Source organism: Diuraphis noxia, unplaced genomic scaffold, assembly GCF_037042655.1.
Source record: "Diuraphis noxia isolate RWA-SAM2 unplaced genomic scaffold, SU_Dnox_SAM2 contig0002, whole genome shotgun sequence".
NCBI classification, from domain to species: Eukaryota; Metazoa; Arthropoda; class Insecta; order Hemiptera; family Aphididae; genus Diuraphis; species Diuraphis noxia.
In genome coordinates, this window is record NW_028301712.1 from 82,970,521 (window position 1) to 82,995,013 (window position 24,493).

General features: G+C 29.8%; 1 protein-coding gene across 5 annotated transcripts; it reads left to right on the forward strand.

Annotated features, from left to right (window-relative positions):
• The first annotated feature begins 613 nt into the window (after positions 1–613).
• On the forward strand, positions 614–23,912 carry tn (tripartite motif containing protein thin). 5 transcript variants are annotated; one of them, XM_015523944.2, is made up of 14 exons: positions 614–772; positions 12,968–13,142; positions 13,253–13,531; positions 13,608–14,843; positions 14,922–15,087; positions 15,161–15,394; positions 17,132–17,399; positions 17,470–17,861; positions 18,301–18,549; positions 18,727–18,899; positions 18,962–19,102; positions 19,173–19,313; positions 22,564–22,781; positions 23,503–23,912. In XM_015523944.2, the coding sequence occupies exons 2-14, from the start codon at positions 13,008–13,010 to the stop codon at positions 23,714–23,716; spliced, it is 3,846 nt and encodes a 1,281-aa protein (XP_015379430.2). In that variant the 5' UTR covers positions 614–772; positions 12,968–13,007; the 3' UTR covers positions 23,717–23,912. The 5 variants fall into 5 exon arrangements, with proteins under 5 accessions (XP_015379430.2, XP_015379432.2, XP_015379434.2 ...); XM_015523946.2 differs by having other exon boundaries at positions 18,304–18,549; XM_015523948.2 differs by having other exon boundaries at positions 17,470–17,543.
• The last annotated feature ends 581 nt before the right edge of the window (positions 23,913–24,493 follow it).

Consider the following 24,493-nt stretch of genomic DNA (forward strand, 5'->3'; position numbering starts at 1 on the left):
CACAACTATTAGACGTACCACAAGACGTATTAAATAATAATATAATAATATTATGCTGCACGTGTTCTTTGATATTATATTTTAGGACTATAGCGTTGTCATTTTTGTGATGATATAAATAGTATATAATTAAAATATTGTGTACGAATTTAATTTATTTGCGTTTATAATAATAATATACGCAATATAGTGCGATATTACAACAACACAATATATTACAGGGTGTAGGACTATTTCATTTTTCAAGTATACCTACTTAAAAATAAGACGTTAAAACACAGTACCTACCTCTCGCATCATCCTCTATACCTACATATAGCTAGGGTGCAGTGTATATTATGCAATCATCGTATACACGTGCGCTTCGCACTTTTGCTACTTTTTTTTACATCTAAACATTATATATATATATAAGTGTGAGCATATGAGCCGAACCCGGGCGCGATGGGACGATGACGGCCGACGGTTTACAATAATAATAATAATAATAATAATAGCGATCGTTGTTTGCGTATTCATCACTAGGTGTATTTACAACCCGTACCTATGTGCGTGATAATATTTTGTCTTTCTTTTTATTCTGCGTACGCGTGCACCAAGGTGGATATCTGCCAATGATGTCGGGATACAAATAGCCCGGGCCGCCGTTCGGGTTGGCCAAAAATCGCGGTTTCCCGACATGGCGTTCAGTGTTCGCGTTCCATTCGGCCCGTCGTCGACCGACCTGGCCGCCGCCGTCTGAGCAGCAGCCATGGACCCGAAAATCACCTAGGTAAGTCGTCATCATCATCATCATCATATCTCGCATACCTCGGCTAACCCAATAACCTCGACCTGTGCAGTGCAAGAGACGCGCGTATAATATTGCATTCGTACGACGATATTATTTTGGACTATCCCCGATTTTTTCTGCTCCTGAAACTCTATCGCACTTATAATGAATCGTTATAATATGTTTTTATAACTACCTACCATCAAAGTTTACACACGCTATATACTGTTGAATAAACTATATACCGACCGTGTAGCAGCCGCGCGCAGACGTTTAGGTACCGACGCGAACTGCATATTGTTATGTATAATATATAATTATGATTATTATACACTTTATGATGTAAAGAACAAACGTACAGAAAAATAACATATTGTATGATCGTATTTTATTCCCTCCGAGAAACACTGCGTTAACGCCTTAACGAGTGGGTCGTTATTATTATCATCACCCGTCCCCCAAGACAAACATATTATATTATATAAATACACTAAATAATTTATTAAAGTTCAGTTACATGTCAAAAAAAAAAAATTTAATTTGTGTGTATATATATATATATCCGGTATTATTTCATAGTGATACTATTTTTACTTTGTATTTATTTATTTGGCAAACAAAATGAAATCATATATATTAAATTTTTTTTTTACATTCGTATAGCACACGATAAGAACGGAATATACAATAAGAAATTCGACGGAGGTATACCTACCTAATATCCATCAGAAAATACAATTAGTATCTCGCTAATTGCATTCTATTCAGCATCAAATATTAACAATACCTAATCATTTTATCCATCCGCTTAAATTAAATCAAGCTTTACATAATCCAATATTGGATTTAACTGTAGAACATATATGCAGGGTAGACATTATTACGTCATAGTCTAGTATAATAAATAAATGTGTGAAATAATAACTGTTCTGTTGTGATTTATGACAGATCCTTCTTTTCAAAATATAATCCCCATAAGATAATTTTATTAAAAAGGAACATCACCTGTGTGCTTATTTTCATGTAAGAATAAATTATAATAAAGTCACTTGAAAAGGTTTATAATATAAACTTAAAGTATTGTAAGTTGGACACCAAAAGTACTGTAATTTATATTCATGTACACGAATTAAATTGATGAACAGTTTTTAATTTAATTTACAAAGTATATTATAATATAGTCAGTTAAAGAGTTAGTGGTTTTATATGCATTAACATTTGCCAAAATTCTATGTTAAAAAAGGCGTGACTTAATCTTTTTGGCACTTAAATGGTTCAGTTATCACGGCCAGCCTTAGAAAATTGAGTTCAAATAATAAAGTGTTTTTGTATCTAAAATCACAATACACAATTCATTGTTTCATGAATGATCATTATAATTTATTGTTAAACGCACATAAATCACAGTTAGTGTTATTCAAACGCGTCGATCAAAATATTATGGCCGTTCGGATGGAATTATAGTGTTCTATAGTTCAGTAAAATCTATTTGACCCATATTTTGATAAATATAAATGTGTTCTAAAATCCTAATCGAAACTAAGAATAAGAATTATTATTTTCGGTGATTGAAAAACTTTAAAATTGTTTCTAATATCTATACTCTGTAGAAGGTACCGACATAGTTACTATAACTAAATTGTATAAACAATTTAAAAAGTATTCATCCGAAATTTTAACGATAAAATAACAATAAATATCTTGTCTATAAAAATGAAAAAAAAAACATTTTTCTATTAACAAACATATAGATGTTGTAAATTATTGTAATAAAAATGGTAATATAACCTGTCATAGGTACCTAGTATATATAAACATTTTATATTTTATATTTATGATTTAAGTTGTGACAGAACGCATTTCTAAACTATTTTATAATAAATAAAATAATCTTTAACAAAAACTCGCATTTTAATAACATTATATAGTCTGTGTTGATTATTTTATAACATTGCAATAAGTCAATAAATATGTACACAGTTAAATTTAATATTTACTTACCCTTTGAAAGAAAATTTAAAAACAATTTATTTAATCCAACTCATGAAAACTTTTTTGTTGTGAAAACCCTATATAATTTAAATAATGTTTTACACTTTTACATTTTTTACATTTAAATATTGCAATGTAATTGAAAAACAAACTACATTAAATTCGCATATATATATATATATACCTACTCTATAGCAATATCTTTTTTAATAATTTAAACCATTATTAAACTTTACAAATTCCCTCGATGCTTTAGATGAAAAAATCTTGTTAGTATAGGTATTTCAATTTAAATACGTACTTTTATTATTTTTCAATTCATATTATTTAAAGACGTGACAAAAGAAATAAAATGTCCATACATTATTATTAAGTACATAACATTTTATAAATACATATTTCATGATTTTATGTTGAATGTAAATATAAATTTTCAATTTATCGACAAATTCTATAAAATAATATAATTATAGTATAAATCAATTATGTCATAAAACCAAATTGTACAAAGCTCGCATCATATTAATATGAATATGATAATATTCATATTTGTTCGTTGATCGCATTAATGTTTGGTACATGATTTATTTTAAACAATACTTTTGTTTAATGTTTTGATTAAAAATTATAGTGTTATGATTAATAATTATAGCCAGAGGTACTGAAGTTAGGGTGCCTGTAACATATTACATATATATTATATTATAATTTATATTATAGGAGGTAGCTAATAATATCGAAATTTTTGTATTTCACGAACCATCAAAAATAAAAGCCTCTTGGAGTTTTAAAAAAAAGCGGAGCCTGTAATAAAAATTAATCCGCATATTACAGTTTCTGTAGGCACACAATTACCAATGTGTATATAGTGCTTTTATTGTACGCGACCAAAATTCTGGATGTTGGAAGCGTTGTTTTGTTTTCTCCACTTCTCTTGATTTCTAAACGCAAGGTTTTCTTATGTATTTTGCCGGGTAACTGTTTTTCATTATCGGTCCTCGGGATTCCTAGATGAACACCATCACCTTCTACGTTGTCTTATTCCTTCACGGTCACAGGATACCATTACACATTTTACACACCATTAAACGCATCCGACGCACAAGAGGGAAACACCCATAGTGAGAGAGAAGAGATGAAAAGGATGTCTCTTACATTAAGTTCAGCCTAATTGAACTGAGTTTTTAATAAGAAAACATTGTCTTTCCAGTTAGGTAGGTAATCCTATGACTGCAGTGTAGTCGCGGCACGCGATGAATAAGAACACAAAAAGTTCAGAGGCTGGGAGGAACTGGATTTTGTATTAAACTGATTTAAAACCAATATAAAAACAATCATAATTAAAACACGGTCCAACGGTGGTGGTTCATCTGCATATATATTGAAAACCAGCAGAAAGGGACCGATATCGATGGACGAAAAAAAGACAAAACCTCGTAGTATAGGACAATAGAGGATAGTGAGATTATTACTGTCGACGACGGGATGAGATTAAATTGTTTTACATTGACGATTACACAAGACTCATCGAAAGTAATATACGTAATTTAGAATTGAAAAAAGTGTAGCCTAAGTATATTTTTTACGTACTAACTTTAATATATTATATATAAATGTTTCCGATTTCCGGTGCACCTATATACAACACTTGGTACAAATTCTGGAAATTTTAAAATGAATTAGTTATTATTATTTATTTTGATTACTAGAATACCTGCTCATAATAGAATATACAATATTATAGATTATGCTGGTTATAAATTAGAGCAGTTGCTGTATTTGCATTGTGGTTATTTTAAGGTAGATATAATAATAATTTAATCATCGTCATCATCATTGTAACAAGTCTTAATAATACGATATCTTAACGTAGGTACTAAAGTACTATTATAAGTTCACGTGACGTTTGATTTGCGTCGTAAACTTAATGAAAATATTTAATTAATTAAATAAATTCAAACATTAAATCCACTATAATTATTTCCCTGTCATACAATTAAACAATATTAAATTGTGACACATTTTAAAGATATTATAAACTCAAATAAGAGTCGTCGTTATACAAATACCACAGACTAAAAAAAAAAAAAACCCCACTCACACGAAAAATACGCAATAATTTTACAGGAATAGTTCTTGTTGGTGTCGTGTGTCAATGAAATGTTGTGTTTGTTCCCCGACAAAAGAAAACTTGAAATAAAATAATATATCATATGCCATACGTCCGTTCAATAATAATATGACGTTATATAATATGTATTTATAGCGTATAACGATGGGTCAGAGAGAATCTGTGTATCTTGTATTATGTGACAAAGAGACACAATCAACGGAAACTTGTACACACCTATAAAGAGTGTGACATAGCGAAAACCGAAAAGAAAGAAATAAAGAATGAGACGGCACGATGGAGGTAATTTTCAGTACAATATTTAAAGGGTCGCGTGGTGGACACACAAAGGAGGTTTGTATCCAAGCCAAATTCGCACAATAAACACTGGCTCCGATCCAGGTCTCGAGCCTCGGATGCTATCTAAAACTTCCCTAGGCGTCTAATTATAAAACACCGACCAGTGCATATTATGTATGCTAAAGGGGTGGGTGAACAACTCGATCTAGAACAGGCGGTGTGGCGTAGAGATTTTCTGCGAATTTTTGCATGTAACCTAAGAAAAGGCATTTCTTCGATCCTTTGTAAACGAATACAAAAGGATCTCGTTAACTTGACACGGCGAACAACAAAAAAATAAAAAATGCGGCAAAGTGGATATCGCTCTTAAATTTATATTATTTATATTATCTTAGCGGAGACGGTTTATCTGTCTAGGATATATTATAGATAATCAAAAATTTTCAAATCTTAGATTTAAAAAGAAAATTTTTTATGAATTTCTAGCTTAAAATTATTTTTCAAATTTTCGTGATTTTTACGTATGTTGTCAAAATTTAAACTTTTAAAGCTTATAAAGAAAAATTTTGGCTATATGTTTCTTATATTTTCAATTGCTATTGTCAAAATATGTTAGACGCCTTGTATTAAATTTTCAAGCTTTTCTACTCAACAAATACATTTTTATCGATATTAATTTTAAAAAACTAATAATTATCGAAAATTGCATATGCCTATAAATAATTCAACTTAAGTCGAAATGTTTTGAAAATTGCATAATGGATAGAATATACTTATATAAACATTAGAAGAAAATTTCATGTATATCAATAATGGTCATTTGTTTTAAAGTCACATCAAAAATCAAAATCGATTTTGTCGAAAACTGATTGTGCGTACAATTTTCCGTTTTCCTTTAATTTTTAGTTTATTTATCTCCCGATTGTTTAGAAAAATATTGAGAAGTTTTTACTTTTGACCCCCCAAAGTACCAACTAGATTCACTTTCTGATTGAACGAAGTACTGAAGTTGAAAATCGAAGCACTTTTACTGCCCCAAAACGTGATGACACACAAAAAAAAAACACACACACACAAACATCTTGGTAAAATTAATACATTCTTTGCTCCGCTCAGAATCTAAAAAATAGTTCATTCGAAAGCCTGAAATATTTTTTTAATTTTTTTTCTTATTAAAAATGAATTTATTATAATATTTTAATATTTCTAATGATTCACACATCCGTGTAGGTTAAATTAGACGTTTAATCAATTGAAATATGGTTAAAAATATTATTCAGTGCAAAGTTCATAATATTTCAATAAATCGATTGAGCACCGAATGGGTAATTAATTAGAACATGAATTTAACAAACCATTCAAAATAACAAATCATATTACATTTTGGTTATTTTTATCAACGGATATACATAAAAATTAAAACTAATTTACAGTAATTTATATTGTTATATTACACATTTATACAATAAATTATATTGTTTTAAAATTAATGGTAGTACAAGATCTTCTTTTACCTTTTTGTTGAGCGCTATAAAATGTTTTCGATTTTATAAAATAATACAATCAATCTTTTTACAACACTAAATATTTGAGTAATTCGTTTAATAATTTAATAATTAATTCAGTAAACATAACTTTATTACTAGAACTCAATCTTGTATCTTCTACAAAAGCCTCAAGGAGTAAAACTTTCATACAAAATATATTAAATCAAATCGTTGTAGCTATATCTAAAATAGTAAATAAACTTTCCTAGGTATATCTAATAATATTTAAATTGTAAATAAACCTAATATCACAGACTAACCATTATAATCATGGATATATTTCTATTTTATTTTTCGTTTCTGTAAACTATATATAATACCTAAATTTTTTGTGAAACATTTTAAACTACTAAAATCACAATTTAGGTACGACTTATCTTACAATATCTAGGTAATACTTACCTATACTGACTTGTAAGAGTTGTATTCAATATTTAACTATTAACTAAATTCAAACTCCTTTTATAAAATATACCAATAAATCCTATATCGACATAGATACTTACATCAAAATTTAGTTTAATTTATTAAATTTTTCAAATAATAAAATTAAAACTTAGTAAGGTTACAGTAGGTACCCTACATAGATTTTCATCTACTTAAACCACTTTCGAAAGTAACTACCTATAGGAACTAAATCTGATTGATAATACTACGCAGTAACATTTTTATCTAAAATATATTCACCCAAATGTGCATGAATATAATATTACGTCTTACAAATCTTATTCGAATGCAACGACTGTCCATTATTATAATATAGATATGATGGTATGGTACACTATTATGATAATAATATATTATGTCATACAAGACACGTCTTGCTAACGATGAACGAATCACAAAATTATTATTGTTGTGCAAATAATATATTAAACGTGAATTGCAAATTTTCAGAATATATACTCATTCGAAGTGAATGCGTTCTATTTGAATGGTTCAATTCCGTAAATAAACATGATGTTGCATAGAATTTCAAGGGTTTGAATTCCATCAGTGTAAACAATTATGTTTTAAAATGTTAATAACTGTATTTGTTGAAATGATCACTGGTTAGTGCAGTAAAACATTGGACTGAAAATTAATTATGTTAATAATGTCTATAAGACACTAAATTATCGTTTAGGTCGTACAATTAGTTCCATTGCTAAACGAGCCCGCCCCCGGTTGACAAGATAATTGATACGATTTGTGCATCGTTCGCTTCATAGCATTATACGATATTTATTTATGTACAGTATAGTGTACATAATCAAATTGAAATGATCTGCGGCCACAGCCCCAGGCGTATAGTCTTAACGGTATTGGGCAAAACAATAAATTTATGTACATTAATCAACAATAAATCTTTTTAGAGTAGGTGCTTACTAGCTTATGCTCTTGCGTTTGAGAGGGGTGCCTACTACCGAGTGTGGCAAAAATATTCTCGAATGAGTAAATACTAAAAGACTCGAATCATAAGTTAATTTTCACTTAAATCAGGCGAGCAAAATGTAAACTTAATTATATAAGTATATTAAGATGCTTTATACTTAATAATTCGTTGCAAACGTTTGTTCGTATTTACATAACCAACATTATTTAAAATTAAATCATCAAAAAACACCTAAAACTTAAATACAACATACAATTTATTATTACAATGCGTTTATTTAGTTCAAATGAAATCAACGGCAGAATATAAGAAGATTTCGTTAGAAAAAATTCTAGCAGTATTAATTTTATAAGTGATACATATTTATTAATATTTACTTACCTTAAATATTGTTCTATGCGTCTGAAAAACAATGAATACTTTAATGACGGATAAAAAAACACTTAACTGCAAAAATAATTTATGGGGAAATGCTGAATTTTCGAATAATTATTGAAGGATTTCTTTTACCTCGCGAAATTAACTTAATATTCAAAGTCATTGTGACGTCGTCTGGTCGTTTTTCTTCATAAAAGAATAATATTTCCCTTCTCATTATTAAATGCTCTTTTTTTTTCCTCGGGAGCCTGGTAATGTAGCACGTTACTGTCAGAACGTTTCTACCGATTTTTCGTAGACTCGAGATTGATTGCACTGGGAATACCACGTACCGGTTGTGAAACCAATTTTCTTTGGCCGTCATCGTAGCGGTACCAGTGCTTACTCTCGTGACCCATTTTATTTTGACCACTAAAATACATCTCTTGTGGCGTATCCGGAATGAAACCCCTACTGTACTGACCCATTGGGAATATGACAGCTCAAATATTATTTAAATGGCATTTTGAACTATAGAAATGACAAAATAATTTAAATCCACTTTAAACGGGAAATGGGACTTTTTATATGTGATAATAAAACCGTTTATAAGAGTGATATATGAGTTTCCGTTTTTTTTTTTTACATATACATAATTTTAATACCAACGTATTTTACAGTCACGCGTTCAAGTTTTATTCGCTAACCAATTGAAACAAGAAACAAAAACGTTTTTAACGTATAATGTGTTAAGATAATAAACATAAAAAATGTAATAATATATTAGGTATACAAAATGCACCTATGTAAAAAATGTCTATGTGTTGGCAATAGCATGGTGAAGGAGGTCATTACCTCTGAGTTTTTCAAGGGGTGGATAATAGCCAATATCTGATGATTTAGTATTATAACTATAGTGTTTTAGTAATAACCACGACAAGTATTTACAAATACCTATAGCAGTGAATGATGCGCCTTTATCGGATTATTGGTGCTGCAGGATGAATGAAATATTAAACTAAGTCTATGAAAAATTCTATGTTCGCCACGCCACTGTATATATGGATATAAAATATAGTATACCTATTCATCGCTTGATTTTATACCGAATAGCGAATTATCGTAATATATATTACTTACCAATAACAAAGTATTTATCACTACAACGTTGCAAAAAACAAAACTATTGATGAGTGGATAGGTACTAATAATTTTTCACAGAATATAATTCTAAATCTCAAACCAATACAGTTGGGGGGTATAGGTTTTTTTTTTACTGTAAATATTAGTTTGAATGAAGTCGTGATATAGGTACCTGCGCTAGGTCAATTTTAAATTTGAGAAATATTACATTACATTTTATACCAAAATTAGATAATATAAAACATCTTACACACACAAACGTTATATTTTACATCAAAGAAATACCTATTTTCTGTTACGTGATTCAAATACTTGGTATTACCAATCACAACCCTCGTGGTATATCGCATGTATAATAATGTAAGATGCACGTCATACTGGATGTTGTGTATATTTTATGAATTATGAATTTATGATGAAGGTATATAGATAAGTATACATCTCTGCGGCGAATGATTTGTAAACGTCGCGACTGCAAAACGAAAAATTCTATACCAGGTATTATATACGTATTGCATACGCTGAATTTGAAGACGCGATTTGAATTCCACGTGACTGGAACGTTTCGTATTTTACACCAAATCCAAACAGTGTATCTTATGTGAGAAACGAACACAGGTGCAGAAGATATTCGGTGTATACTTTACGGAAAACCGAAGTACGACACATGCTTAGAATTAGAGAATAATGTGGATACCCAAGAAAAAGTTTAGATTCGCTAAAAAGGTCGTACACGTGTTTGCGATTCACTTGTTTTCCCAAGAGCACATTTTCAACGTCTTATCGAACGCTATCGTTAGAATGTCATTTTATTTACAAGATAAAAATGAATGTAAGTATAGTGGTGCGTACTGCGTATACATATAATATAATATATTTAGTAGGTATTTACTCAATAAGCGGATTTGTTCGGTATAGTGGAAAAAATGCACGAAACATTATAAAAATAAGTATTATCATATAATTATTATACATGTACCTAGTATGTGAATAGTAATATTATTATATTTAAAAAAAGCGTATTTACATTAATATGTTAGCCTTGTATTCTAAAGCACTAAATACAATAAGCATATATTTTAATATATTATTCTGTTTATCTGTGTATAGTCGTGTGGTAGGAATGTACTAAGTATCGATATAAGTGAAATAAGAATATCATTATATATATTATATATTAAAGCTATAATGAAGATGAACGCATCTGACTTAATACTTTATGCACAGTAACAGTATATATTATGTTGAAGGGCATTGATCTTTTTTTTATATTATAATATCGCTTTAAGAATACTGTTTATTTTTTTCGTCAAAATAAGTATCCATAAGAATGTTCTTGATCTTACTACGTATATTATACAGTTCAACAACAACTCTAATATTAAAATTCATGAAATGAATAAATTTATAAATATCTCTTTCGTGAATTCTATATTAGTGATGTGTTAACAAAACTTTGAATAATATAATCGTCGCGTATAAAAAAAAATTAAAACTCGAAAGTCCATAATATTAGTAGGTATTGTTTATTTTCAGGAGATTACTGAGCAAATAAAAATCAGTAGATACTTTGAATTTTAAACATTTTAGTATAATTTGGTCCATCTATTCAACAATTTTATTCAGAACATATACATATAACTTTAACTTTGTTTGAAACTTTTTTAAATCGCCCATAAGTGCAATATATTCTTTTAAATCAGTGTTTTTATATATTATGTATCTACCTTCAGAATAAAAAATTACACACGATGAATTTTAACTTTTGAATAGTGCTATTTAAAATCGAAATTTTAAATTGTTTTCTAACTTTTATTCCTTGAAATGAAATGAAATGAAATTTAATAATTTTATTGTTTTATACTTAGCAGATTTTCTCTGAACAGGAAATTAATTAGTCACAATATTTTAAGTGATCAGATAAGTAAAACAGATAACACATAACTACAAACACGTATAGGTACCTTAATGTGTGTAATGTCTGAGGTTATCACGTTTACGTATCATCATCATCATCATCAGAATGTACATATAGGTAGGTACGCTCGTTTCATGTATGTCAGTAGCATATCTTTTTCACTATTGGAATAAATAGTAATTTAAAAGATTACGTTTAGAAAAAAAGGAGGAATGATACTCGAAACAGGACAAAAGCAACACAGGGTGTAATGTTGTCAATAATAAATCCTTAGGGTTGGGAGCAAACAAACAGCTGTAACAGTTCACACAGACTCATCAACTAAACAAATTATTAAATATTACTAATGCATTCTTGGAGCAAAAACGGTTCTTTTTTTAATTTCAAATCTTTGTACTGTTTTTTTATTTAATTTTTTGACCCATTTGAAATATGGGTTTTTTCATCACCGTCAATTCCTCTTTATTATAATTATTGCATTACAAACTAATACATTTTATATGGTGGATAAATTATTTCATTTTCATACATAAAACCTCGATAGTTTCAAATGACACAAAAGTATTATTTGAATTTTTGAATACGAGCAAGTACAGAAAATAATAATACATATATAGGTATATATATATATATATATATATATATATAACCTACGCGGCATTGGATGCCAAAAATACTGCAATCGGCAGCGTTCACACTGTAGCTAGCGCATCGTCGTCAATAGTCAACATAACCAAGTACTTTGTGATAGATATATAATATCATTTCCAAATAGATTTCAAGTTCATCCGAATTTAAAAAATTATGCAAAACATTTAATGCTTTTTCCGTCTTGAAATAAACGCCCACGTAAACGAACTTACACTGACTAACGACGGGATGCGACAAGGTGAACGCTAGGATCGGATTCTCTCGGCAAACATGTCTATTTATAGAGACTTCGTAACCGTATCTACAAAATATTTTATGTTCTTAGCCTCAGTCACTTATTTGCTACCGTACCGTGTGCTACGCTAAAAATACGATGACCAACAACTGTATTGGAAGCTTTTTGTCATAATATTACGTACTGAAAATCGGAGTTTTTCGAGGTAATTTGTGGCCATTTTTCATGTATAAAAATCATTATGGTATTGTATAGTATATATGTCTATTTTTTTCAAAAATTGAATAATTGGGAGGCTTAACTCCGTACGTTATTATAGAATATATTCATTGAAAAATTATTTAGTAAAATATAGGTACATTAACAATTAGGTAACTACACATGCGTTAGTGACAGCAAACCATAACAAAAATATTATATTTTGCATATAGGACATTGGTGCCTATATGTACTAACATTATACTTATCTGGTATTTAATAATATGTTTAACTGTTTAAGCAAACAGTTTTGGTTATATTATTTAAATTTAAAATGTTTAATTTACATTCAATTTTGTATTGTTGTAGTGCACAAGTAAAAAAAACTCAATTCAAAGGATAAAACAAAATGGAACAATTCGAGCAACTGCTGACATGCGCAATATGTTTGGATAGGTACAGAAATCCGAAATTGCTACCATGCCAGCATTCGTTTTGTATGGAACCATGTATGGATGGTTTAGTGGACTATGTCCGGAGACAAGTAACTACATTTTATATTACCTAATATATTATAGGTACTTATTTTTATGATACATTTGTATCAATATCAAATATATTTAGTAGTAAAAATAATTTAATATCTTAAAATAGGTAAAATGCCCGGAATGTCGAGCAGAACATCGAATACCCTACAATGGTGTTCAAGGATATCCAACAAATGTAACTCTACAGCGTTTCTTAGAACTACATATAGAAATAACCGGAGAGTTACCAGATCCAACAAGTGGACAAATAATGAAACGCTGTGGTGTGTGTTCAGAAAAAGCATACGTGACAGCATGTGTTCATTGCGAAAAAGATGTATGTTCGGACTGCAAAGGGGCTCATATGGATATTTTAAGGAGAGAAATAGCACGAATTAATAATCAGGTTAAAATTTAATTTGAATTAAATTGATTTATAATATAAATTTATGGGTTTTAAATATTTATTTATTATTTTACAGGTTAGACGGGCGTTACATAGGTTATCAGATATGCTTGCTGGTGTAGAAAAGAATATGTTAACCTTGCAACAAAATTGCACTTCGGTAACTGAAGAAGTAGATGAAATTTATCGCAGATTGGCCAAAGCGTTAAAAGATCGTACTGACCATCTTAGAGGAGAAATCGATCGATACTTAACAACTGAATTAAAAAATTTATGCAATCTTAAAGAGAATTTAGATATTGAAATATCAAATATACAAAGTAATTGTGATCTAGCAGATAAACATATGCAATCGGATGATGTAGAATGGGAAGACAGTGAACTTATGGATGCTAAAGAAATATTTTTAAAAACTGTAGATTTTATTAGAAACTTTGAAACAGAAATAGGTGATTACAGCAGAAGAGCGAAATTTTTAATGGCTCACGACCCAAATCAATTAGTTATGCATGTTGCCAGCTATGGTGAACTTACTATTCATGCCCCTCATCAAGCATTTAATGCCAGTTCAAATTCTCTTCAGGCTCCAAGTCCAGGCCTTATGCGATCCAAAAGTGATCATAGACTTGCTTCACAATACCGACAGGATGAGAGAAATGCATACGAACCAGGTGGTGAAATTGGTGGAAGAGTCTCGCCATTGGGTGGTAGAAAATTTGGCGAAAGATATCCAAGTCGGTATTCACGTGGTGATAGAAATGATTACGATGCAGACACAACACATGACAACGAAAATAGAAGTTCAGCCAGATCTAGAATTAGATCTAGACTAGGAAGACATGGCTTGAATGAAAATACAGACTCTGACACGGATTCAAGATCAGTGCGTTTCTCTGAAACAAATAATACTGTACACCGTGAACGAGAACGTGTTTTAGACACCGAGGACGTAGCTAAAGGTCCCTTAAGTGGTATCACAAGATTATACGATTCACCTAGAGTTATGAAAAGGCTGTTAGAAAGCGAGAATAAAGATAAAAAAGCTGATGCCGCACCTAAGCCCCAACCTCAACCTGCAGTTCAGCAGCCAAAAAAAATTACTCCACAACCAACACCGCAGAGACAACTAAGTGAAGACGATGAAATAGCAAGGATAAAACGACAAAACAAAACTGCGTCTACATCGTCTGATACAGAACGAAGAGATAGAGTGGGTTCAATTAAGAGAGATGACTCGAGAGATTCCAATAGATCAACATCAAATACACCAGCAGATAGCACTCGAAGGACATCTGTACCTGAACCAATACCTGTAAGAAAGAAAAAAAAAGAGTATAAAATAACAATTACCTAACAATAATTTAAAAAAAAAATACTTTATACTTTTTAGGCGGATACCCAAGAATCGTCTGAAAGTGAGTCTGAAGAAGATTCAGTTGAAGTAGTAGAGTCGAGAAAACCTACACCCGCCAAAACTGCATTTCCTCCATCCACGTCGTCTGCAACAGGAGATTCAAGACGATCTTCCACTGCGTCCGATAACTTAGCATCAAAAGGTAAAATAAATCATAAGAGAATTATAATTCACTTAAAATCGTTTAATGCAGCAAGTATTTCTATTGTTACTAGGAAATGCTAGACTCAAATCGACTAGATCAGACAGTATTGAAAGTACATGCTCCTCAGAAACTCCCGGAACGCCGGTACGAAGAAACGCGGGAGGTACGTATCCATCCGAAGACGTGAAACAATCACCAGTAAGTTCAAGTTCTGGAAGCACAACTCCAAGAGCTAGATTTTCTTCAGTTTCTTCAAAAAGAGATTCAGCAACACCAACAAACTCTCGAAGTTACAGTGTTACGGGTAATGCATTTAAATATTTTACAATTACGATAATTTGTGTATTTATTTACTTATGGAAATCTCATACATAATGACGTATATAATGCAACAAGTATTAATGTATCATTTAAAAATTGCTTTATTATTAATTCTTAACTCATAATAGTATAACATTAATCAATTTAAGATACATTTATTTAATTTTACTCTACAACAATGTTCAAAATTATATACCTACCTTATTAACTGTTCGAATAATTATTATATTATCTATAAATGTAGATATAATATTGTGTGTAGCTTAAAGTATTCCATAACCAGCTTTTTTTTATTATTCAATATATTTAACTATGATAGTTAGATTTATAATGTAATTAATATATTATGTTTGATATTTTTAATTTTGATTTATTTTGTTTTAATTTTGAATCTGATGTCCCTCTGAGTACTGATTACAGTGATTACATAGGTATACAAATTTAAATAAAATACTTGAAGCAGGAAACTATTTATACAACTTACTCCGATTGATCCATTTTTTATCAATTTATGACTATGCAAACATTTATTTTTATATTTTTAAATTAAAAAAAAAATGGTTCTCATAGAATCAATTTCAGTATGATTATATAAACATTAAGTATCAAGTTTTATAATAATTAAATGTAACACAACGTAATATTTATTAACCTTTTATTTATAGCCAATATAGCTACATATAATCAGGTTTAGGATTACCTTATTATTATAGAATACAGATAAAAATAAAGAGTTAGATAAATATTATAGCATTAAGTATTAAAATTGCATAAATAAAACATTAGATTACACATATTCGAATATTTAAAAATTTTTAAATTCTTAATGTTTTTACACAATTTTTGATGCTGTTTTTTTTCTTCTGATGTATGTTCTTAAATAGTCATATGGATTAAATTTGGTCTGTTTTTATATAAATTTCATAGTTTCATAAAAAAAATTTAAAAAAAAGTGTGAGTAAATTAAAATAACCACTTATCATTAAATTAAACCGACCTCTAGAATAAAATAAATTTTAGTTAATTTATAAAATGTATTAATTAATAATTAATATTTCTAAATAAATTACTTGACAATTCTTAATAAAAAATAAACAATAACATTTCTTAATACTACTTTATTTTTTCGTTTTTAGTGCATATTGAATCAAATATTTTAAGATTTTTTAGACCGTATTAATCACGAATATCATTGGGTATGTTTCTGTGATATAAAATCCATGCCATAGATTTAATTTATTCAAAAAACAAATACCATGCAACCTATACCTACATAACACATTTGATTTAAAATAAAACAACATTAAATACATTATAACGACTTCACAATTATATATTTAACAACTTACTGTTTGTATAAAAGAAATGCCGTTGAAAAATACATAATTTAGGTCAATTTTTTTGGATTATATCAGAATTTGCAATTAGAATACCTACCTAAATAACTATATTCTTCCTACCGTGTTATATTGGGTGTAAAGAAAATATAAATATTTTATTAATTATCTAACTTAATGAACATTTTTAACATAATTAATAGGTACACGTATTATGTTCATTTGAGCCTATTTTTATTTTATTTTTAACAAATATTTAATGTTTTAATGTTTTTAAACGTTACGATCAAATAAATTGCGACCAGTGATTTTAAAGAAAATCTATTATAGAGGTGTGTTGATATTTAAAATATATATATTTTTCTATGCATACCAAATTATAGGTAACGGTGGAAGTACTTCAAAAAAAGAAGAAATCGAAGATGAAGAAGAAGAAGAAGAAGAAGAAACGGAAACTTCGTCCGAATCATCTGAAACCGATACAGACGAAGATTCCGAGGATGCTAAACCGAAAACTCCTGTGCCTAAATCTATGGAAAAAACAGATATTGGTCCATTGTTGGCGAGAAGTGCTCAAGCTAGAGATAACGGTAGCGGCAGTAACAGCAGCTCGAGGAGACCTAGCCAAGACGAATCTTATACTAGATCACGGTTAGTAAAATTAGGCAGTTAACAGGGTTTATGACGGTATAGATTTATATCGATTTAATTTTGAATTCAGATACGGTACCAGTGGCTACAAATCACCGTCGTCATATCAGAGCCCCAGAGAAGCCGATACCTCAGCGAGTGGTAGTAAGTACCTGAACAATACCCGAACCGAACCTGCCCCGCGGTTCACTAGCAGATTCCTAAAAACTAAAAGTATCCAAGAAGAGAACCCTAGCAAACCGAGTTACAACAGTGACAACAAATACACATCGGACAAGGGCGGGTTATCGCGGAGTAGAACCAGCGCTAACCTAGAAGAAGACCTCCCGGACGACACTAACACATCTACATACTCGCCGTATTCTAAAAACCACTATGGTTCAGAATTGTCCAGAAGTCGATCCAGCCATGCTTTAAAATCTCGGGAAACCTCACCCGATAGGGCTGTAACGAATGCCTCAGGTATTGCTGACCGAACAACAAAAATACACATATAAAACATGCGCGATAACTGCGGATAGTCATGCTAATCGCAACGTAGTCCAACTATATAAACATAACAACAATAATAATACAATGTACCGACCAACGTATTATGGTGTAACAAATAACAATCCTAATATATTATACACATCATACTGCAATAATTTAGCATACAATAATCTTACTCACGCCTCAACTATAGAACATAATAGTGTATATGCTATGGCTATTTTAGTAGAACGTTATAAGTACTTGAAAATCACTAGCTCTACCTATAGAAAACTGATGATTCAAGGTCCCTGCAGAAATCAATAATAACACAAATATTCACATCATACACTATTTTTATTATTATTAACGTATAGAGAAAACGGATAATTTTCAATATTTTTACGACAAAACGTTTTTACTGTGCTAGCAGGGACAGGAGAAAAAGACGGCGCGGCTTTAAGCTCGTGGGCTAGGTATCTAAAAAACAAATACGGAAATCGAGGTAAAGAAAATGCAGCCAAAGATAACGCGGCTGCCAGTTCGGCATCGAGCTCGTCTTCTCGGCGACTTTCACTAGGATTACCACTACGTTCCAATTCCACTCACGTCGACAGTTCAGATGACGACCAAAAAAACATGCAAAGCTCCCCCACCTCCCATACAATTATCGAAGCAGGTGTGTCATAGTTCATAGTCATATCGATATGCATAGTATCATTATTATTATTATTATTACCTACCAATAGCGTCTTAGCTATAGTAGACATTATTTTAGAAAACAATATTATAACGAACCGTCTAAAATAATCATCTAATACAATTATTAAATATTAAATTATCGCGTGTATTTTAGGTATGCAGGGCGTAGGTTCTACCCCTAGAGTTCAATACCTCCAAAAGAGACAGTTGTTATTTAAAATCGGAGGTAGGGGGAGCGAGCCCGGATATTTCACATGGCCCAGAGGCGTGGCTGTTGGACCAGACAATCTAATTGTTGTGGCCGATTCTTCGAACCACAGAATCCAAGTACGAATACAGCAATAAATTATTTGATATTATAAATTCACGAGAATATTTCACGTCCACAGGTATTTGATAACAGCGGGAAAATATTAAAAGACTTTGGGTCCTATGGAAATAGTGAAGGCGAATTCGACTGTTTGGCCGGAGTGGCCGTCAATCGTATTGGTCAATATATCATTGCAGATCGGTACAACCACAGAATACAAGTAATTTCAAATATTTAAGTCGAAGTTATCGTAATTAATAAAAACCTGACTATCAATTATTATTGTTTAGGTGTTAGACCCGTCTGGAAGATTTTTAAGGACGTTTGGAAGTCAAGGTTCTAGTGACGGTCGATTCAATTATCCTTGGGGAATTACTACCGATGCCCTTGGGTTCATATACGTTTGCGACAAAGAAAATCACAGAATACAGGTAAACAAAAAATGAAAATAACTCCATTGGAAAATGGTAACAGATGACCCGTTCAATTAATATTTTTACTCAAACCGAGCCGAATGCCAGCGTAGGTAAACACACACATTCATAATACTTCATGATAATTGATTTTTTCCCCTTTTAATGTTTAATATCACTATAGTTACTAGTTAGGAAGGTATATATAATTATTAAATATTATACCATAAAACTCAGTTAAATTTTATTTTATATTTACGTACTTACAATTTAACAAAATATCTGCTCAAAAATAGCCAAGTCTTATACAACAGTTTTAACTTTTAAGCACCTATATGTAAGTAGTTATCAATAATGTCCAAGTCCAACCAACATCGTAGATAGGTAAACAATAATTGATAAACAATTTCTAAAAACAAAAGTAGGTAAATTTTAACACGTTCCTAATAATAAGACGTGTAACGTCCTATTCACGTCTACACGAGTATTTTTATTCTGTAAGTACCTAATAAAAAAGCTAACAAAGTTACATTTAAAAAAAGCGGGTAAGTGGATGTCGCTCTGCTGTACATTAGGTGGTAGGGTTAGGTTAGGTTAGATTTGAATGCAATGATAGGTATCATTGTATACGAAAAACGATTCTGAACGGAGATGATTTGTCAGTCTAGGACAGGGATGGCGAACCCATGTCACGCGTGTCACGGAGTGACACTCGCGCATTATTTCGGTGACACGCCAATTTAAATATTATTCATAATTTTTACTTCACTTTCCAAAAAAATTATTGACAATTTGAAACTATTTTTAACTTATTATTGGAATATATCGTAAGATATTGTAATCTGTAGGTACTTCCCATTCCCTAAGCTCGAAAACGAAACGATTTGATTATCAATAAATTCGTTTATCGCGTTTACGTAACAAACGTAGGTACCTACAACAGAACAGTCCACAGTCGTCAACAGATAGTTTCGGATGTCTTACACGACGACTATTTTAACCAACCAATTCAATGTTGCTTCAGGCTTACTCACTATAATAAAATTCACGTCCAACCGTTGGCAGTTTAATGCCGTTTCTAAATTTATAGAATAAAGATGTTCAAAAAATGTAAACTGAATCCAGAAAAAAGTGGTAGTGGGAGATTATTCCACGAACAGTGGACAGTGGATTTTGGTGTAATTCTTGTGTAACGAAATTGTTGTAAGCCGTAGTTTCAATTTTAAAAGACATTTCGAGACAGTTCATAATAACATATATTCTCTATCGGCTGAAGAAAAATTAGAATTGATTTATCAAAAAGTAAAATTGTTTAGAAGTCAATCAAACAAATTTAAAGTGGCATTCAAACAAAATAATAATTTATTAGCCGCTAGTTTTTCTGTGTCGCATTGCATTACGCAGCATGGTAAGCCACTTTCTGACGGAGAATACTTAAAAGAAGTTTTTGTAAAGGCGTCTAACATTTTGTTTCACAATTTTACTAATAAAACGTAGGTAAATGTTTAATTAATTATTTTTTAATAAAAAAAAGAAGGTCTGGCAGGTCTGCAAAGTTTCTGACACGTAAAACAAATAAAATCAAACCAAACATTTTGATTTGACACGCAGTTATCAAAAGGTTCCCATCCCTGGTCTAGGATATATTATATTTAAATATTACCATATTATATTCTATTTTGAAACAAATATTTTATTTTTCAATTAGGACGCATTTTGCATAAGGCATGGTTAATCAATTTTTCCAAAAACATTACATGTAGTTATCATAATTCATAATACCTTATATTATCATAGATATACCTAATTTCATAAAAATATAAAACTCAAACACTCAAAACATTTTTCCTATAATGACGCTTCGAGTTTTCTCTATAGCTGCTTGAAGAAAAACTTATGAAAAACTTAGTGTTGTATTTTTAATCCTTAGTTATGAACACAAACATTTTTATGATTTTTCAACTTCAAAATAATTTGCAAATATTCATGGTTTTAACGAATTTTTGTCAATATTTAAACTTCAAATGCTAATAAAAAAAAATTGTGCCCATGTATTCTTATAATATTTTAATCACTATAAGAATAACTTATGAGAAACTTTGTCTTAAATTTTCAAGTATTTTGATAGGGCCAAAAAGTTTTCAGAAAAATTGAAAATTTCAGTTGTCTATAAATACCTCAAAAAAAGTCAAAATATTTTGAAAATTAAATCATATAAAGAAAATGCGAATCTTAATAACTGGTAAAATTTTCAAGTATTTACGACTTATAATTTTTGAATAATAACAAATGTTTAAAATAGTTTGAGGATAAATCGTTATCGTTAACCTAATCTATAAACACAAAAAATTTATGATTTTTCAACTTCAAAATTACTTGCAAATTTTCGCGTTTTCGACAGATTTCGTAAAAATTTGAACTATAAATGCTTATAAAAAAAAACTGTGACTAACGATTTTTAATTTTTTTTAGCTACAATAATAAAAACTCATAAGGAACCTTGTATTAAATTTTTAAATTTTCAAGTTTTTTTGGTGATCTTAAATTTTTTACCGACACTACAAAAAAAAATTCTCATAAAAATCAAAATTTCAATGGTCTATTAGTATCTCAAAAAAAGTCAAAACATTTTGAAAATTAAACTATATATAGATAACACTAACGTAAACATTTGGTGAAAATTTCATGTATTTACAGTGATTAGTTTTTGAATTACAACCATATAAAAAAATCGATTTGGTCGAAAACTGGTTTTGCGTAAAAATTCCCGTTTTTCTGTCATTTTTTTTTTTTTGTTTTTCTCGATTTTTTTTCTGTTGGAAAATATTAACTTTTAACCTTTATAATGCACCGAGGATATTCGCTTTTACATCGGAAACCACCCCCAAAGTTTTAAATCAAAGCAATATTTCGACTAGTTATGCTGTACACAGACAAAAAAAAAAACACACATCATTGTAAAATCAATACATTCATCACTTCGTTCAGAATCTAAAAAGACTGTTTTGCTTACTTTTTTTTATTAATTAAGTAGATACCCAACTAATTAGTTACACTTAAACATATGTAGGAAGGTAATATTGTTTAAAAAATGCATAGTTTTTTTCTAACAACGTAAAAAAAAAAACAATAATTAAAATATATTGCAATAATTAATAATTAAAATTAGAGTAAAACTAAGATGGATATTAAATATAGCCCAGTTTTGTAACAAGTAAATCATCATTTATTATGAACAATAATTTTAAGATAGGATTTTATTCAACAGGTGTTCCAGTCAGACGGAACATTTGTAGGTAAATTTGGGTCGAACGGAAATAAAATTGGACAACTGGAACACCCACATTACATTGCAGTATCGAATACAAACAGAGTAATCGTTTCTGACTGCAACAACCATCGCATTCAGATTTTTGATGTTAACGGAAGAGTGATCAGTTCATTTGGAACAGAAGGGTCAGAAAATGGTCAATTTAAATTCCCCAAGTAAGTAACATTTCTCTTCCTATTACTTATTATAAGTAGGTACGCTCCACTATTCCCACATAAGTCAATATAACCATACTTGTTTTAAAGTCATATGGGACATAGGTAGGTACCTAATAAAAAATAATACAATAGTAATACTTAATATTTCAGAACACTATTGTTATTGAAATATTTTCTGTTATACATGACGATTTTATAACTTCACATTTCACCAAAGTTTGGCATTGAATCTGAATTTACTAGGTATTTACCAGGTAGGTATCAGACTACCATTAGGTGCTGCTGACTCTCAGTGTTAAGCCCATTCTTAAATCATAAATAACTTCCCGAAATATAATTAACATAAATCATAACTACCTATATAACACATTCTACAAAATCATTTAACCAACATCAACAAATTATTTGTATAATAAATAACAATGAAACACAATACTTCGGTCTATAAATTTAACTGTGACATTTACCATCTTAAACTTTTCGTGCTTGCCCAACAAGGCAACAACCACCCCACTCTAATGTAATTTTGACATCGAAAATAAAGGATTACAATTATAAAATGCTTAATTTACCAATGTTTTATAATATAAGAAAAAATCTGTAGTGCTCTAAAACAGAAAATTATAGGTTTATCTACAATATATTTTTTCCAGAATTATATGGTTTAATAAATAGTGTAATATTGATCTCACATTAATAATGAAATGTAACTTTTCAGAGGTGTAGCTGTAGACGATCAAGGATACATACTGGTGGCAGATTCTGGTAACAATCGTATACAAATTTTTCATCCTGACTCAACGTTTCTGAGGGCTTTCGGTTGCTGGGGATCTGGTGATGGAGAGTTTAAAGGACTTGAAGGCATTGCTGTTATGTCCAATGGAAATATATTAGTCTGCGACCGAGAGAATCATAGGGTTCAAGTTTTCTAATTTCACGCGTTACTGACTTCATAGAAAAAGTAGTGCGAATCATGTACATAATTATAGTATTGACATTAGATCATAACTTCTTCATATGGCTTTAAAAATTAATATTTGAAGAATTTTACTATTTTTTTTTATTTTATTATTTATACATATATCTATCAAAACAAATTGTTACAATATAATACCATGACTTACAAAATTGTGAATTGATTATTTTATGAATAGTAATATTCAAAATTGAAAGAGTAACATTCAAAATCAAAACCCATCCAATTGATCAGAAATGTTAATTATATATCAACCAATTAACAAAATTTTTTTATAGAAACTGTATAGTTTTTATTTTAGTAAAATTAAACCAAAAAAACAACAAGGTATTAATGTATTATACGGAAATTATGAAAGAATACTTAAAATATTGATACAATTTGGTTACATAATTTATATATCTACAAGCTACATCAATTAACTAAAATTTAACATCAATACTTAATTTATAAAAAATAAAAAATGAAAAGTCAGTCGTTTAAAATGTTTAAATCGCATTAAATCAATATTTTAAGTAAACTATACCCAAATTATGATTTATTTCATTTCAAAATCACACAACATCTTAGTAGAATTTTAAGCTTAGATGAATGTTTCTAAGTCTTTTTCCCTTTGCAACTTCAACGAAACCAAATCTGACCATAATGTAACATCAATATAAACAATTTTAAGTTTGTATGTAGAAATTTAATTTAAATACTATATTTTGTACAAATTAATAGAGCACTAAAA